The sequence below is a fragment of the Jaculus jaculus genome, chromosome 4 (assembly GCF_020740685.1).
Source record: "Jaculus jaculus isolate mJacJac1 chromosome 4, mJacJac1.mat.Y.cur, whole genome shotgun sequence".
Taxonomy (NCBI): domain Eukaryota; kingdom Metazoa; phylum Chordata; class Mammalia; order Rodentia; family Dipodidae; genus Jaculus; species Jaculus jaculus.
The window spans coordinates 29,894,751-29,914,578 of record NC_059105.1 but is presented as its reverse complement, the minus strand read 5'-3'; the positions used below and the strand labels follow the sequence as shown (position 1 = coordinate 29,914,578).

Below are 19,828 nucleotides of genomic sequence, written 5' to 3'. Positions count from 1 at the left end.
CCACCACGTCTTAACTCACATTTTATATCTTTATCCTTACAAGCCTATTATCTTGTGGTAGTTTGAATGTGGCAATTTAAAATGTATGCCCCCATAGACTCAGGTGTTTTATTAAAACTGAGTTTGCAGCTTTAGCCCCTAGCAGGCAGACTCCTGCTATGGGGGGGGGGGGGAGGGTCACTAAAAATGGATCAGAATTCCAGCCCAGAGGTGTAGAGTTTGAACTCTGGCTGTGCCAGTTTGTGCTGCTGGCAACTGGTTCGTGTTTGATTGCTGCAGTTATTCTCTCTGCTTGGATGTATGAAGTAAATAGTGTCTTCCACCATTGATGGAACTTCCCCTGGAACTTTAAATAAATCCCTTCCTTCCAAAAACTGTGTTTCCTTGGAAGTTTGTCCCAGCAACATGGAACTGACTGCAACATTCTACAAAAAAAATGTTCTTGAAATGTCATAAAAGATTAAAAGGATGTGCATCTTTATTATAAAGTATCAAAGAGAGAGAGAGAGAGAGGATAGAGTTTTATGTTACTTTTCAGAACACTTTAATTTTAATAAAGCAATACGGACATATGGTACCACTTCCCAAAAAGTGTTTCTCAGGCCAGGCCCTCAAGATGGAGAAGGGTCCTAAACATATGAAAGACAGACTGCAGTGCTTCTCTATGCACAAGCTAATCAGGCTGGGCAAAGCAAAGGCACGTGTAGTTCAGTTTGCCTAAGTAGCATTTAAACACATACAAACCCAAATCTGAGTATCTTTTTTTTTTTTTTTCCAGCCAATGCCATGACCATTTTTCATGTAACAGACTATAGCTACTGGGCAATATGCATTTCAGGAAAGGTGACATGTATAAAATTCTGAGACCACTACAATATAAATTGATGGTATTTAAGACTAATTCATCAAAGGGACTATCTTATGGACCTCATGTAGCTAATGGCTTTAAACTGGACATAACAAAAGATAAGGTAGTTTGTGTTTCAAATTTAAGCATGTATCAAATGCTTTTGTACTGGCTGGTCTTATGCTATAGAAGGGACATATTTTAGTTAGACTTGGGGAAAACCATTATTTTGTATCTTTTGCCATGTAAATCAAGGTTGGTAATCTTTAGATTAATATTACTCTACCATAGTTTTTTTTTTTTACCTACATACCTCTGTAGTTTTTAACTAGAAGTTGGACTATATAATTTGTAGCCTCTGATGGATATAGTATAGTTAATATAAAAAGTATAACAAAAGGGGGCTGGAGAGAAGGCTCAAGCAGGTGAGAGTACTTGGTAAGCAAGCAGGAGGACTTGGAGTTCAATCCCCAGTACCCATGAATAAGGCCAGGCATAGCTGTCCATGTCAGTAACCCGAGCCCTGAGGGAGGTGAAGTCAGGAGGACCAATGGCACTCCAGTGATCAGCCAGTTTTTCCAGGTTCAATGACAGACTCTGTCTCTGTCAAGTATGTTGGAAGAGTGAATAAGGAGGAAGGTGGCATCTTCCTCTGGCCTCTGGAGTGTTCACATAGGGTGCACACATCTGCATATACATGCACACACACCAGAAAACCTATCAGTTCAGGGAATGATTTACTATAATTACAGGCAGAGCACAACATTCCTTGCCCTACACATTACTACCATAATTTCTAGCAGTAAAAGTTAGTTACAATGAGAAAGTATCATTGCATGGGAAAAAAATTGTGGGAGGAGGGAGGATTTACATATATGTGTGTGTATGAATATGTATATACACAAAATATACAAATACAAAATATATGTACATGACTAACAAAGATGTGGATAATTCTTTATAGCACAATCACACCTCAAAGAGCTCAAAAGTCTGTTGATAAAATATATATACACAGTAGAGTTATCCCTAGGTATCTGTGGGGAATGGTTTGGGCACCTACAGTGGATAATGAAATCTATGGGCACTGAAGTCCATATGAAATGGTGTAATCAGCATATAACCTATGTACGTTCTCCCAAATCCTTTAAAATATCTCTATTACATAACCAAGTGTTACTTCTAATGCTAGCCTCAAACCATCTCCAGGGAAACAGCAACCAACATTGTGGTGAATTGGAAAACATCATAGCAGGAACAGAAAGACTGCAGAAAACTCAACTAAAATAAACTGCAAATACACCCACCAAGGCTCAGGGATGGTTGTGGAAAAGGGGGCTGGAAGACTGTAAGAGGCAAAGCACCCCCCGCCCCCCACTGACAGAGGCCCTAATACTTCACAGTGAACACTAATAACCCCACTGAGGAGGGCCTGCAGGGAAGTGGGGACCAGGGAAGACAGGATATAAGGCTATAATCTATGTAAAAAGAATTAAAACCTACCTAAAGTTTGTCCTGTCCATAGCAGTTAACTGATATAATACCAGTATATAAGTGTGCAATTTCAGATATATTTTTTTTCCTAGTAATTTTTTAAATTATAATTTATTTATTTATTTGAGAGAGAGAGAGAGAGAGAGAGAGAGAGAGAGAGAGAGAATGGGTGTGCCAGGGCCTCCAGCCACTACAAACAAACTGCAGATACATGCAGCCCCTTGTGCACCGGGCTTACATGGGTCCTGGAGAACTGAACCAGGATCCTTTGATTTTGCAGGCAAATGCCTTAACCACTAAGCCATCTCTCCAGCCCCTCACCTAGTAATTTTGATACATGGTTGGCTGAATGTAAACATAAACCAATAAATACAGAGGGATGACTATACAAGATTAATTACAGGATCCTAAGCAAGCTAAATTAATGATAATTTATAATGGTGAAATTATTATTATTAGTGGATTTTGGAGGCAGCCTCCTTATGTGGCCCAGGCTGACCTCAAACTGGATCTTCCTGCCTCAGCTTCCAGAGTACTGGGATTATAGATGTATGTCACTATGTCTGGTTCTAATGGTCTTGAATAAGTTATTGTCCCTTGCAGCTGGCCTACAAGCAGGAACACACATTCCTGCAGACCACCAATCCTGTGGAGCACTGGGCCTTAGTCTTTACCACTGAGCTTTATCTCCCTGAACTGATGCTTGATCTGGAACATGACAGTGTCTTCTACCTTGCAATAGAGTATGGATTATATGGCTATTCCTAAACTACAACATAGGCCTATGAGAACTGATCACATGCAGGAGTGAGATGTCTGTGGTGAGAGGAAAGCAAATCCACTAGAATGTCTTCTGATTCACATCTGCAGTGTGCACACTGATGTGTAGGTGATAATCCTCACAAAGGCACATTACCGTGTGATGCAGTCCTCTGCCTGCTTTTCACTGTTCATTTTGTGGTACAGCACTGCGGCCACAGCCAGGGGTCCTGCATCTCCGCACAAGAAGGTGATGGAACGCTTGCTCAAACAGTTCAGGCTTTGCTTTACATAGCCATGTGCCATCTCCAAGTAGGCAGGGTCTCCAAACACCTCATAGAGATGTAAGTAAAGCACGGCAATGCCTGAAAGCAAAGGTGAAGATGAAGACAGGGCAGAGATGCTGTTACTTGTGTCCATGTGTTCCCTCCTCAGCAGTGTTGATTTTTATAAGTTATAGAAAATACGTAAATTATATGCAAGTTTGGGTTGATTTTAGTTCTAGGTTCAGCTCCATTTATTGCTAAGCAGCTGTAAGACTAGAGCAGAGGCAAACACTTGTCTTCAGTTCCGTCATAATTATTAAGCAGTAAGAACTTAATTAAGACCTTGGCCAATAAACAGACACAGTCATATACTTTGCTTAAAATTGTTTTTTGGAACTCTAATATGGTATTGTATTTTTTCATCCCTGGGGATGGAACCCAGGGCCTCATGCATGCAGTAAAGTGCTCTATTGCTGAGTTACAAAAAACTCTAGCTTAATATATTGTTTTGATGGGTAAAAATAGGTCATCAAATTATTGTTTCAAATAAAGCCATCTACTCAGTGAACAACTTTATAATGAACAAGCAATGTTTTATCCTTATGATACAAAGAAAATCAGGAGGGAAAGACAATCTCAATTTCTCTTTAAACAAGATTTTTGATTGTGTGAGAGAAGGCAGTTTGTGTAATCAAATTCCATACTCTAGTATCCTTGCAGACAGAGGTCATACAATCTGACATCTGAGAAAATGCATTCAAGTCTGAACTGTGTGTCAAGGACCCACTTCTTTGGAACTGCGACTTTCGCGGCTGCCACTTGCCTTGCTTTTTGTCCTCTTCTACCAGCCCACTCTGCACACAAGCACTGTGTGCATGTCCTATTCCCAGTGTCTGTTACAAGCCACAGAGCCAAAGCTTCTCACAGCAGACTTAGGGATGTGGGCCAGGAAGTCGGCCTGCCCTCAGCATTTCCAGAAGTTCCTTGTTCCCTTCAAGTACATTTCCCATCGCATTTACCACTTTTAGAAGACACAGATCCTCTGTTTAAATCTAAATTAATAGAGCCAGTCTCTTCACAGATTTCAATGCAGTCTACAAAATTACTTTTCACTGTACTGAGGACAGTTTTAAATTCAGATAGTTTTCTCACTTTGTATGGGTAATCTCCAAAGCTTTGTGCTACAGACAATTCAATTTCACATGTATATTAAGGCCAACTTTTCATTTCCTGCCTAAGTTAATAACCTTGTCTGCTCTTTCAAAGTGGTTTGGTGTGTTAGTACTTCCATAAGCCGATGATCAGATGTGCCAGTTCTTAAAGCTGTAGACAAATGTACAAAACCACATATGCCAGTGAGGAAAAAGAAATCCCTTTTTCACAAATGATCAATGTCAAGAGCTTCTTCCAAAATTAGGTCTTTTAATAGGCTTCTTCTCCACCCATATCACGCACCTGCTGGCAACTCACTGAAACTGTTGCCCTCTCATTTTGTCTTCTTATTCCCACTGCTGCCTGAACTCCCCTAATTAAGTTATGTAAGTACCAATGCTAGATAATGACATGACCGAGATCTGGAAAAATACAAAGTGATTAAATATAAGCCCAATGATTGCTTTCCCTTCCAGACCTCTATCTCTTCTGATCAACAATTCCTTCTGGCTTAAATGGCTAACAAGCAAACCTATTAAGACTGGCATGTAAAGATTTGGTATGCTTCTTATAAAGATCAGGCTATCATTCCTCAATTCTCACACTATATCGTTTCTTTTTGATCAGTGAAGAATTTTTCTGGCTTTGTGGGCTGCAGGTCCCAGGTTCCATTTTTCTTTTCCTTTTTGGGGGGGTTTTCAAGGTAGGGTTTTACTTTAGTCCAGGCTGACCTAGAATTCACTATGTATTCTCAGGGTGGCCTCAAACTCACAGTGATCCTCCTACTTCTGCCTCCCAAGTGCTGGGATTAAAGGTGTGCGCCTCCACGCCCAGCCCCAGGTTCTATTTCTTTTGTTCTCCTGCTCTCAGCATCAGTGTCAGGTTTTGAGTAGGGAATCTTCAGGCAGTTGGTGGTGTCTACCTTGCTGCCACAAAGTACTCAGGGATGAAAAGGCCTTTAAGTGACGAGTGCTATTACCAATCTTTTGGACAGACTTACAGACCAGCCCATGTCAGGAAAATTAGACAAACTGCATAACTCAAAGACATTTCATGTCTTATTTGTATGTTTTTAATTTAGTAATATAATGTGTCGTCTGTGGCCAAATGTATTGATTCAAATCCTGTAATTCCCCAAGTCAACAGTATACATGCATGTGACACCAACTATGCATAAATACCAGACTCAAGACACCAACTACAGCTTCTCAGGGGAAATACTCTAGTCGTTATGTATGAACAGTCATAGGCAAGTTTTGGCTAATGCTTTAAATGTGATTTTTATCAAAGTACATATGCTCTTCACTGAAGTCTCATTGCACTGCAAGACTGAACATGCAAAACACCAGTCCCTACCATCACTCCACCCCTACCTTTTAGAGACAGTCGCTTTCAATGTTTTCATCTACTTGTTGAATGATAAAGTTCCAAGTTCTAATAAAATGTCTATGCAGTATCCATATATCTGTTAACTTGTCCACTTTAGACAATTCTGATTTCCAGTCTACTCTGGAATATGATACTGTACCTCATGACAGAGACTTCTCAGTGGCTTTTTAAATGCTTATCTGTCTTCACTCATCAGTTACACCCTGGACTTGGGAGCGGCACAGGCAGAACAAATCTCTGCAGTGGGATATGGTCCATGGATAGGCTCTGACCAATGGATGCATTAGGCACACAGGAACAACTTTGTACATATTCTTGATGGGAAAGGATGAGACCTGCCATTTCATTCCGTTTCTTCCTTCCTCCTGTCTGGAATGCAGATGTGACAGTATGGCTGGGGTAGTTATTTTAGGCTAGGATCTGGAAGCTCCATTATGAGGATAGCAAAGTAGGAAGAACACAGCAGCCTATGTCCCAGAAAGCTTTAAGTGCACTACTGCTGACACCACACTGTGCATGCACACAAGAGACATGAAATTTCTTGCTAAAAATAAACCACTGCTATTTTAGGGGTACTATCATGGAAAACGTCTAAGACAAATCAAGAACAGAGGTCTTCTGGAAGCTAGTGGGAGCAGAAGCTGTATCACACAGGGTCTTCTAGTCCATTACAAGGTTTTGCTTTCACTTGATACACACCATTTTAAGTGATGGGAAGAGATAATGGTATTAATAAGAAATTCATTGTAGTTGCCCTGCACTTGTTAGCACACAGCAAGGAAGCAGGGACATTATTCGGAGAAACCTTGGGCAGAGGGTAGAGATGTGGGATGGGTAGGCACAAGAGAGATGGACTCAGAATGAACCTGCCTAGAGTACATGCACAGAACTTGGCAGGGAGTGAGTGCAGCAGACATTGAGAAAGCTCCCAAATTTTCAGGTTCAAATGCTGGTGGCAGTGTTACCATCCCTCCACCAGGTAAATGTCATCCAGGCACTAAGTTTTCAAAGGAGTTAACAGTTGTGCCCACATAGAAACTCACTGTCAAATACGAAGTAGTTTTTAAAGGACACTTACTATAATGAGGAAAAAAAAATTCTGGAACAACCACCATACCTCAATGGGGGTCACCCACCATACCACAATGGGGTAAAAGGTTTTATGTTACAGAGTTTAGTCTCTTTTATATATTTTCTTCTTTCTTTCTGATCACAGACTTTGTAGGAAACTATAGGCCTATATCTCTGATGAATTTAGATGTAAAGATCCTCAACAAAATCCTTGCAAACCAAATCCAACAACATATCGAAAGCATTATCCACCTTGAACAAGTAGGCTCATCCTAGGGATGCCAGGATAGCTCAACATACAAAAATTAGTCAACATAATATACCAAATAAATGAACTTAATCACAAGAACCATATGATCATCTTAATTGATACAGAGGCCTTTGACAAAATACAACACCACTTCATGATGAAAACGCTGGACAGAATAGGCATGGAGGGTTTATATCTCAACACAATAAAGGCTATATATAAAGGCCTAAATAATACTTAATGGGAAAAAAAGCTCAAGGAATTCCCACTGAGATCAGGAACAAGATGGGATGCCCACTTTCACCTCTGCTCTTCAACATAGTACTAGAAGTCCTAGACCAAGTAATAAGACAGAAGAAAGAAATTAAAGGGAATCATATTGGAAAGGAAGAATTCAAGTGAGCTCCATTTGCAGATGACATGATCCTATATATAAGTGACCCAAAACTCTCCATCTCAAAACTTCAAAGGTGATTAGTTCCTTCAGTAAAATGGCAGGATACAAAATCAACACACAAAATCAGTAGCCTTTCCATATACAAATGACAATTATACAGAGAAAGAAATCAAAGAGGCTGTCCCATTTTCAATAGCAATAAAAAAATTTAAATACCTTCGAATAACACTAGCCAAGGACATGAAAGACCTATATAATGAAAACATAAAAACACTCAAGAAAGAAAATGAGGAGGACTTGAGAAGATGGAAAGACCTCCCATGTTCCTGTATAGGTAGAATTAAGTTTGTGAAAATGGCCATTTTACAAAAGGCAATGTAGAGATTTAATGCAATACCAATAAAAATTCAAGCACCATTCTTCACAGAGAGAAAAAAAAATCTCAAAAAAATGAGACTAAAAAGGTGGAACCCTCAAAAAGACCTTAGAAGGAGCACCTGAATCGAAGGGCCCTGTTGAGAGTCAGATGAAACCTAATCTCAAATTTCTCCTGTTTCTCTTTCTTCTTTGGCTTTTTCTTTTTCTTTTTCCTTGACACTGGCCTGTGATTCCCTGTACCAGGGTGTGGTCTATGTCAACAATAAGCTGTTGATCAGAGAGACCCACTAGATCTCCCAAAACAAACAAGACAGACTTCTGTCAGAGCACTTGATTACTCATCAGAGGTTAATGGTAAGACCCTACTGCTGAGGACACCAAATGCTGTCGGCACAGATCATGGAGAGACTAGGTTGGAAGTCGGAGGACAGCCAGTCCCCAGACAATTAGCCCATCTGGTGCTGAAAGGCATTACATGAGCTACTAGGGGAATGGGGCCAACATCTGTCGAAGCAACTCAAAGTCTAAGCGACTCAGAAGCAAACAACCTGACGTGATGCTCACATAAGTGCAATCATAGCACACAGCCATCGTGGGTAACCAACTGCTCTTGGATTGGCTAACAGATCCACTCACTGGAAAGGAAACCATATCTGGAACTGGAAAACAAGTCTGAATCATAATATGATATAATAATGATTCTGCTTTACATTGCCAAGCTCCCACTAACCTTAGACTACAAGAGGGTCTAAACCCGTTTAATTCTAATTAATAATGGTTATCCCATTTAACTGGTGCTGACTTCATTCTCTGCTGGATAATCTGCTTCTCTTTTTTAGATGGAAGCTGGACCTCAGGAGATAAATGGCCTAGCGCAGTACACCCTGGTCCCAGCTGAAACCACAGAGAAATTGGGGAACTGAGCAAGAATACTGCTTTCATAGTGAATCTGACATCAGCACAAGGGTGATGGAGAAAGATCCTGAGGACACTCAACACCTATCAAACCACTTATCCAGAGGCAGGATCCTAAGTGCTCATCACAGAGAGACTTAAGATGCTCCCAGCATGGCTCAGAGGATTTTGCGGAAGAGGGGTGGAGATTGTCAGAGCCTCAAGTTGGGACATTTTGCACAGAGACATTGCCCCCCACCCAATGATGCATGACCCACAATCCCTATGGGATTGACCTGTATCCCCAGTGAGGAAGGTTTCTTCAGAAAAGGGGCAGGGAGAAGGGAATACATGATACATGTGTTGTTTACATACAAAACATGCTCATATCTAATACAGAAAGATAAAGAAAAAAACACTGTGAAGACAAAAGAGCTTCTGCTGTCATAGATATCAACTCTGACTCATAGCCTGGAAGCTCAAAACCAGACTGTTGTTTCCTCCTACAGCCCCTCCTCTTGGAAGGGAATATAACTGTTCAGGGACATTCTAAATATGTGATTTCCTTACTCAGCTACTTATCCCCAGCAGTACTATAAATACAGCCAGCTGTTGGAAGTAATTAATACTAAGTCTTTGGATTTCTGAGGGATCATTACTTCTATTCATCTTGACCAATCAAGACCTTGCTGTGTCTTAAATGCTTAAATGTATATAAAGATGAAAGCTCCATATTACTTACACACACACACACACACACGCTCCACACTTATATATACATATACACACATACACACACACACTCTCTCTCTATATATAAATATGAATCCTGAAAAATACTTTGTACTTCTAGAGATAAATTTTTTAACATTTTTCATTTATTTTACAACCAGCTGACAGTGGTATGAAAAGCCTTTGCCACAGTGCTTCAACTTTGCAAGGGAATTCCTTATAGGACAAATGTTTTGACAGATTCCTCTGATGCACTCTGGTAGGAAAATCATGTCAGATTTTACCATTTTCTGGAGCCACCAGAGGCAGTCCACTACCACTCAGAAGTCTGGAAAGCCTGCTACTTCTTAAGAGGAGGGGGAGAGGGCATTCCAATCTAAATTCAAAGGCACTGTTCCCTCACTGGAACTCTAAAGGCATCTCATCAATTGCTGTTTTCTTCTGGTCAGATTTAGGGGAAGAGAAGAAAAACCTTGGCCTTTCTATACCATGTTGGTACTTTCTACTGTTCTTAAAGTTGTTTCCAATTGTGCATGTGAATGTCTGAGCACATGCCTTTGTTTCAGCCACACACTTCCATTTACCACTGGAGCAGCAGTGTCTCTCCTGGGCATGACTGTCAGTGCACAGTGCTCCCTGGCAAGCCTGGGTGGAAGGGTGGCACCTGAACTGCAAGTGTGAGATTCAAGTTGAGCACCATGGGCTGCTTGCTGTACAAACACCCCAGGGCTTTACCACAGGTAATCTATGGAGCAAAGAACCAGCAAATCTACACTGTAATTCAGCCTAAGAATGCCTGCAGTCCACTGCTTTGTATATATCCAATGTGGAAGCAGTCTTCTATTGGACTGTTGCAATAGGTGATAACCCTTCAGCATAGCAGTATGAAGAGCATGGGCTCTTCACAATGGCACTGGGTGGGGCCTGCCTTTGCCACTTACTAGCTGTGCAACCTCAACCCATTTACTACTCTTGGCTGAGCCCAAGCTTATCTGAAAAGCAGAAATAACAGCAGCTACTCTACAGGTTACTGTGAATCATGCATTTAGACAGTCCCTGACATACAGTGCTGACTTGGTAAATGCCCCACTCTCTTACATTGCAAACCTGCTTGGTTTTGCCATTAACCCTGTCTCTGATCCCTGATGTAAAAGGGCAAAGTCTAGAGGGAAGCATACTCTCTTCCTATATACCTGCTTCTTTCCTCCTCCTCTGAGCTGTGAGGATGGAAAAGCATTCTCTATGTACATTCTACCTGAACACTCTAGCTTTCTGGAAGTCTGCCCTGTCCTCTGGCCCATCTCATCACCTCCTCCCTCCCTCTCTCCCTGTTTCCCATGTGGCCACGCTCACTCAGGACTGCAAGATTCTCTGCATCTGGGGAGGCAGGTTCCCATCAAAGGGTGAGAAGGAGGAGGCCAAGTTACATCCAGGTCTAAACAGCATGCTCTTTCTCCTACTCACAAAGCAGATGTGATGAAGCTCATCGACTTCTGAGCTCACATGGCACTTGGACCAGACACAGGGAAGTGTAACTAACTGAATCACAGGCAGAACTACCCTTCAAAGATTCATTCAACAAACACCTTTATTCTATGGGCGTGGCATTGTGCTAGGTGGAAATGACAGGCACATCTGCAGCCTTTGTTTGTGAGTCACGCTGCCTAGAGGTGTCTGCTTTCTCTACCATTTCTCCTTGTCAATATACAAACACTATCATCTGTTCTCTGTGCTTTCCTCAACATACTGGAGAGATCTAAGCCAAGCACTTGTTCAAGCTTGTGCCTTAGTAATTTAAGATAACCTATAGTAAAATGGCATCAATGTTACCCAATGTGTACTGAGAAAAGCACTCTTTACACAGTTATCTATCTATCTAATAGTCAGTATGAAGGACTCAGTGAGCCAATGTCCATCCCTGCCCTTGAGTCCTTCCACGTGCCCCAACCCTTCTGGCTGGGAGGGATGGGCATCTATTCAATGTCCAATTAGACACTAGGACGTTGGCTCTAGTGCAGAGTGACCTGAAAAGAAATCAAATTGAAAAGAGAAGACACCTGGGCAGAATGATTTCTTTGAAATGAATCTAGTGTCAGCAGTAACTAAAGCTCTGCATGATAATGTGGCAGCTAAAGGCTATACATTTGGCAGATCAGAGGAATAGCGTCCTGAAATACTATAATGGTTTGCATTTAGAGCGCAAGTTAATATTACTCTAGGGATTATACTGCACAGCCTCTTATTTAAAATGTTATCTAATACTTGAGAAGAGGAAATGCATGCCAATCTTAGTCTCATTAACTTTGTGAGTTGGTTACAGAAGCCGGGGTCATGTCTTTTAGAAATAAAGCCCCTTGAGTCCTGTGTGCGCAAAAAAGTACGAGCTGATCACCATTTCTCCAATGAATCATTATAGTTAAGAGTGGAGAAAAATGAAATTAAATGAGGGCTAGCTTCCTTCCTCATTTTTTTTCTTTAAGACACTAGTGAGATCAGCTATCCCTTGAGTTTACTTAGCTTTTCTACTATGTTATCTACAAGAGAAGCAGTCTTTCTAGCAAATGCTTATTTCTAACACAAGAACACTTAACATGCCCACTTAATCCTTTATAATAATAATTTCTCCCAGGGCTTTGTGGTTTCCACTGTAGAAAGCACTTTAAAATTTTCTCTCCCTCATGTTAAAACCTATAGTCTTACTTGGAGCAAAATCTGCACGAACCCTGTGACAGGTCGCATCACAGTCTCTGGTGAGTTCTACATCTGGACCCATCAAGGTCCACTCAGAAGCTGGACTTGGGCTTTGGTTCCAGGGGGCCTCCGCACCTGTTGTCTGCTGCCATGTGTACAGTCATGATGGAGTCCTTGGAGGAGCACCTGAATAAGCAAAATGCTTCCACTCTTCTGTGTGTACACACTGGTGACAACTCCTGCAGGTCTATGGAGAGGGTTAAGGCTATGAACTAACAACGAATGTTCACTGCTGGCATATGCTATCTATTCGCCATGATGCATGACTATGCTAGGTAACAGATTTTAGGAAGGATTTCAGTGAAAATAAGGTTGTTCTTAAACTATTCCTTATGAGCAGCTGCAAGAGCTACTGATTGATTTCAGACTGTGGGTGGTAACCCACTTGAAAGATCCTCAACAAACCTTTCTAAAGACAAGCATTAATGAGGAGACTCTGTCTTGGGCCAAGTAATGTTTTATCCTGAAACCATTTTGAACGTATTACTGGAAGACTGAGAACATACCTTCTTACAAAAGAATGCCTAAGATTTCATTGCTCTGGCTGCAAATGCTCATTCATGTTCCTGGGGTTTTACTTTATGTCCAGTTCTAAGGAATTTTTTCTCACACTTAATAATAATTACTCTTGCCCGTGGACTAAATATTGCTTTCCATTCCTTTCAAAGTCACTCCATACTTTATGCAACCTTTAGTGGTCATCAGTGTTACAGTGTTAGGCAGATAGAATGTCACTGCATGAATTCCTCTACCTCACTGTTTCTACCTTCACTTACCAACTGTGCCCAATGAACCTGCTGTAGGACCTGGTGGTACCCACGTGCATACGCACCGCCCTCCAGGTTATGGAGCACAACTGGAGCCAGGCTTGCTGGAACAGAACCTGTCACTTGCTAGTTGTATAATCTTGAACAAAGTACGTGGCCTGGCTTTGCTTCATTTTTCCCACCTGTGATGTGGAGACTTGGAATAGAATATTTATGTGTATGAACTTGGTATGTAGCCAACAGCATCTCTGAACTTTTGATCCTTTTGCCTCTACCTTCCAAGTGCTGGGATTATAGTCATACAATACCATGCCAGGCTCATTCCATCTATTTTATTATTAAGTTACTGAATTCTTTACTTGAACTCTCAATTTCTGCTTGAAAATCTGATTACTAACTACACTCATTCCAGGATAGTGGAGAGACCAGAGGGATTTGTGGCTCTGAGAGAGTTATGGGGTTCTGAAAATTATTTTCTATTTCCCAGGATCAAGGAATTTTGTTTATTGTGAATATAAAAAGGTAATAGCGAGGGACATGGAATTTGATAACATACAATGACAACTCATCGGTCTATCTGTATGTTTGAAGTCTCATAAAATGTCATGTTAAATACTTTCATCTTTGCAATTCTTTTCTTGTTTGCATTTTAAAATAAAGACCAAATTAATTTTAGTTGCAAAATACTTTGAAAAGTGAGGAAATTATTCTCTTAAATTTCTACATTCTTAAATCTTACCAAATATTTTGTATAACTGTGGATTATTTGTTATTTTACAGATCTTAATCTCATCTGAGTCAGAATTAATTATCAGAAACACTAGAACAGAGGAATTAACCATTAATAAAACATTACACTTCTAATTACAATAATCATGTTCCAAAGCCTGTATCACACACAAAGGTGCATTACCAGAAAATCTAACTATTCTGTTACCATTTTGTTCCAAGTTTTGCTGAATGGTGGAAAATACATACACATGCGCACACACCCACTCTCTCTAAAAGTAAGCTGTGTATTGAGTTTAGTATGGACTGATGCATGGTACAAGCAAATTAAGGACTTCATAATGCTATACTAGCAAATAATTGTTTGAAAGGCAGAAAGGGGGGTCAGAGAGCTAGTTAACCATGCAGAGAAAATGGAAATGTTTCATAGTAGTAGTTACAGTCTCTTTTAGATTTACACTCAGTCCTAGGAAAATTATTTATGACTTCACATACCTACAACACATCTCCACAGTAAGCTCCATCAAAACAACATTTATGAAATGAGGACAAAACTCAAAAGAAAGAAATTTGTTTCACACCAACCTGAAGTGGAAAACAGGCAAAGAACTGCTTAGCAGAATTCAGGAACACTTTCTGACACTGATAAATGGATCCTTTCTTCTCTTCTTTTTGGTATGTGTATGGGTGTGTGGATATGTATGTCTGCATGTTTGTATGTTTGGGGGCACACATGAGCGTGGGTGCTTGTGTATATGTGCACATGTGTGTGGAGACCAGATGTCAATGTCGGGTGTGTACCCTAATCACTCTCCAACATATTTTTTGAGACAAGGTCTTTCAATGAACCCAGGATTCATTGACCCAATAAACAAAGTACGAGAATCTTGTAGATTCTCTGTTTCTGTCCCCCTGGTGCTGAGATTACAGGTGTGTGCCAACATACCTGGCTTTCACTTGGGTGCTGGAAATCCAAATTCAGGTCCTCATGCTTGCACAGTAAGCTCTGTACACCCAGCAAGTCATGACCTTAGCCAGTAAATTTATTCTCATAACAATTTCCACCAGAGTGGCAGACGTTAGCCATTGTAAGCAAATGGAAAAAATGAGGACCAGGTTCAAGTGGCTTCTGAAGAACATAGTGGCAAAGATGTTTTTCTTTTTTGTGCTACATGGGGTTTGTAGGAGACATGACGAGAACTCCAGCTAACAGACTGCATTTATCACCTTTTCTTATTAACAGGAGTGACTATGTGGTTATGGGCAGCAAATATAAAGTGAGCAAGTGAGCAGAAATGGTGAGTGGGACATCAAGAAAGTCTTGCAGGGAAAGGAATGCAGTTTTCTTTGCTTCTTCTTTCTTCCCTCAGCTTGAGGAGACCACATAATGACTAGACTGATTAAGAGGCCTAATGAATGGCTGAGGGATGCCAAAGCAGAAATGAATTACCATGCCGAAGTTACCATATGGGCCCTTCACTGCCTCTCTCTGGCTTTCCTTTCCACAGGGGAAAAATAAACCATCATACTCACACCACTGAGACTATTTGTATTCCAAATCCTAATCTCATAAGCCAGCAGGGGCTATAAGCCCACATTTCTACTGGAGAATGAAATGTAACAGAATAAGAAGGCAACTTAAAGATCTAATCAACTGCAATTACATGTTTTTGCTCTTGTAAACCATACATAATATCACTTGCAAGAGTATGTTGACAACAAATGCTCAAAAACTACCACATGTTTTGAAGATTTTCCCAAAGTAATGTGGTTTTGGTTATTAGTAAACTGTTCCAACAATTAGGTAATATTTATAAAAAATATGGTACTAAATTTTGTGTTGAACTATGCTAAAGAAGTATAGTTTTATTTCTTAACATCGTGGAAGAGGAGGTGTAAAGACTAAGAACCACAAGTGAGAAAGAACACCTTGAGGCATCTCTCCGCACCCCACAGAACTGACTTAGGCTTTCATGACCCCACAGGGAATACCATAACCCCACTGAGGGCCCCAGAGTAATGGGAGCTGGGATGAGGAAAAATAAGTTGAAGGAAAAGAAGTATAACTTATTATAATATATATAAAATAAAATTTAAAAAAGCATTTTATAAAGATAACATGGGGCATGCACAAAGCAGCATACAAATACACACACACACACACACACACACACACACACACACACACACACGGTCCAATGCATATAAATATCCTTTGAAAAACAGTGCTTTTCAAGAAACACCAAGTGTTTTTATTGTGCTGCTGTGGGTGTATTAACACAGTTGTGACTAGGCTAGGAGAAGGCAGTTAACATCATGATTTTCTGTGGCCAATCAGTGTTAATTTCTTAGGTAATTTGGAGCTTTACATTTTTCAGACTGTCTGAAGGGCACAGAGTAGCACTTTACATGAGACAGTTCATCCTATATGGAAATAATGGCTTTTTAACAGTGTTCAATTAAGGCACACTAGGAACCTTGCCCCAAAAGCCATTAGCAAATTTATCTAGATTTTATGCTACCTCATAAAACTATCAGCAACTGAAGATATCCTAACCTGCTTAGTATGCCAGTTTGCCTCAGACACTTGCCATATAAAGTGCTTCCAGGAGCCAGCAATGAGTGTGACAGATACTTGAGAATAAAACACACAGGCATTCAAAGGAGATCAGGCCAGAAACCTAACACAGCCAGAATATTTACACTAACAAATTTGCACTTCAAAAGAAAAGAAAATTCTTTTCATTTTCTAAAGAAAGAGTGACTTTTAGCTTCTCAGTTAGCTCTAGCAATGAGGGAAGTCCAACTGATGGTTTTTCCTGGCATTGTTAAAAGCAATCTCCCTTTCTTTTCCCTCTAAAGCAAGGTTCTTTACAATAAATAATGTAAACTCACCTGAGTGGGTGATTTAGGGGTTTGAATCATTCTTTTTGTAATCTGTTTTGAAATCATATCTGTCATCTGTTATAAGTGCTTTTCTGTCTCTTTTCTCTGGCCTGGGATAATAAAATAGAAACTTCAAATCCCTTAAGAAAGGATCTGTAAGTGTGGTCTCATGTGTCATAATGTGCAATGGAAGGAAGCTAAACACAGCTGTGCACTGCACTTGCCCTGCTTGTTTCAAACAGTTATGGTCAAATAAAGAACAGTAATGCTCCTATCAGTGAGAGTAACCTATCAATTACACTACAGCTGTAAATCAGTACATGATAAACGAGATGTGGTAACTTTCTTTTTGAAACAAAATGTCCTATTATTCTCATTGCACTATTCCTTGTGTTCAGAAATGTCTCAACATTATCTGTTATAATTCAAAATACTGACCTTAAGGCTCTCTGTAATTAACATTATTTCTGGTTTTATCTACCTTTGCTAGCCTTGTTAAGAAAAAAGGAATATTAGTCACATGAAGGAGAACTGCTAAGAAGTTGCCACTAGTCAACAGCTCTCCAAGAGATGCTGGCTGCTGAACAGCACTCCATAGGCCACCATCGACACCAGGATGGCAGCTGCGGTCCAATGCATATTCCAGGTGCCTGCTCATAACATACTCAACCAAAACCTTTGCTGTGAGGCCCAGGAATTTGCACTGCCTCACAAACACAATGTCTTAAAATGAAATTCAATGTCCTTAAGCTACAAACGTGGCAAACAGAATCTCTAGCCTCATCAAGACTATGAAGATATCTTTCCATCTCTTTATCAGGTAAACTGACTGCAGCCCTTCAATTTTCCTTGTTTGGTTTTTCTCACTTCTTTGACACCAGCATACCAGTTTTTCAACTTCCTGCAAGTTCTCAGTGATTGGGATTGGTAAATAGGAAAGCCACCAGCCAGCAATGACTGCATGGAAGGATTCACTCATTGAGCCTAGATTCCCTAATGTGCCTGCATAGATCAATGTTACAGGGCAGTTGTTTAAAAATGACCCTCTAGACAGCCTTGGTACCTTGAGGATCAATCCTCCTTACCTCCATTTCAGGCACTCCTCAAATTAACTATGTAATGATGAAAATACAATTATTGTCTCAAAAAGTACAGTAGACACCCAATGTCAGGCATGACGACAAGCAGCATGCTTACTCTGCCCTATGTGTACGGCTCTGTTCACATGAGGGTTAGCATGGTAGAGAGCACAACAATCCTCAGAAGCAGTGACTCCACGCAAATGTAGGAAGAGCACTGAAGGCTGCACTGTTAGTCTCACTATTCCAGGCTGCTTTTCCTCTCATGCAGTGAGCGTGACCCTCCACAGTTCCCTTACCCTCTCACGCAGCGAGCGTGACCCTCCACAGTTCCCTTTCCCTCTCAAGCAGCGAGCGTGGCCCTCCACAGTTCCCTTTCCCTCTCAAGCAGCGAGCGTGGCCCTCCACAGTTCCCTTTCCCTCTCAAGCAGCGAGCGTGGCCCTCCACAGTTCCCTTTCCCTCTCACGCAGCGGGCGTGGCCCTCCACAGTTCCCTTTCCCTCTCAAGCAGCGAGCGTGGCCCTCCACAGTTCCCTTTCCCTCTCACGCAGCGAGCGTGACCCTCCACAGTTCCCTTTCCCTCTCACGTAGCGAGCGTGGCCCTCCACAGTTCCCTTTCCCTCTCATGCAGTGAGCGTGGCCCTCCACAATTCCCTTTCCCTCTCACGCAGCGAGCGTGGCCCGCCACAGTTCCCTTTCCCTCTCATGCAGTGAGCGTGGCCCTCCACAGCTCCCTTTCCCTCTCACGCAGAGAGTGTGGCCCTCCACAGCTCCCATTCCCTCTCACGCAGCGAGCGTGGCCCTCCACAGTTCCCTTTCCCTCTCATGTAGTGAACGTGGCCCTCCACAGTTCCCTTTCCCTCTCATGTACTGAGCGTGGCCCTCCACAGTTCCCTTTCCCTCTCACACAGCGAGCGTGACCCGCCACAGTTCCCTTTCCCTCTCACGCAGCGAGCGTGACCCGCCACAGTTCCCTTTCCCTCTCACGCAGCGAGCGTGGCCCTCCACAGTTCCCTTTCCCTCTCACGCAGCGAGCGTGGCCCTCCACAGTTCCCTCTCACGCAGCAAGCGTGGCCCCCCACAGTTCCCTTTCCCTCTCAAGCAGCGAGCGTGACCCTCCACAGTTCCCTTTCCCTCTCACGCAGCGAGCGTGGCCCTCCACAGTTCCCTTTCCCTCTCGCGCAGCAAGCGTGGCCCTCCACAGTTCCCATTCCCTCTCACGCAGTGAGTGTGGCCCTCCACAGTTCCCTTTCCCTCTCACGCAGTGAGCGTGGCCCTCCACAGTTCCCTTTCCCTCTCACGCAGCGAACGTGACCCTCCACAGTTCCCTTTCCCTCTCACGCAGCGAGCGTGGCCCTCCACAGTTCCCTTTCCCTCTCACGCAGCGAGCGTGGCCCTCCACAGTTCCCTTTCCCTCTCATGCAGTGAACGTGGCCCTCCACAGTTCCCTTTCCCTCTCACGCAGCGAGCGTGGCGTGACACTCCACAGTTCCCTTTCCCTCTCAAGCAGCGAGCGTGGCCCTCCACAGTTCCCTTTCCCTCTCACGCAGTGAACGTGGCCCTCCACAGTTCCCTTTCCCTCTCACGCAGTGAACGTGGCCCTCCACAGTTCCCTTTCCCTCTCACGCAGTGAGCGTGGCCCTCCACAGTTCCCTTTCCCTCTCACGTAGTGAGCGTGGCCCTCCACAGTTCCCTTTCCCTCTCACGCAGTGAACGTGGCCCTCCACAGTTCCCTTTCCCTCTCACGCAGCGAGCGTGACCCGCAACAGTTCCCTTTCCCTCTCACGCAGCGAGCGTGGCCCTCCACAGTTCCCTTTCCCTCTCACGCAGCGAGCGTGGCCCTCCACAGTTCCCTTTCCCTCTCACGCAGTGAACGTGACCCTCCACAGTTCCCTTTCCCTCTCAAGCAGCGAGCGTGACCCTCCACAGTTCCCTTTCCCTCTCACGCAGAGAGCGTGGCCCTCCACAGTTCCCTTTCCCTCTCATG

At 42.4% G+C, this 19,828-nt stretch overlaps 1 protein-coding gene across 1 annotated transcript in view; it reads right to left on the bottom strand.

The window, feature by feature from the left end:
* Lancl1 (LanC like 1) overlaps positions 1-19,828 on the bottom strand; it is a 44,782-nt gene that overhangs the window by 15,842 nt on the left and 9,112 nt on the right. The window contains exon 3 of the mRNA XM_045147496.1: positions 3,258-3,465. Coding sequence (XP_045003431.1) covers positions 3,258-3,465 — 208 coding nt within the window. The remainder of the gene's footprint in view (positions 1-3,257; positions 3,466-19,828) is intronic.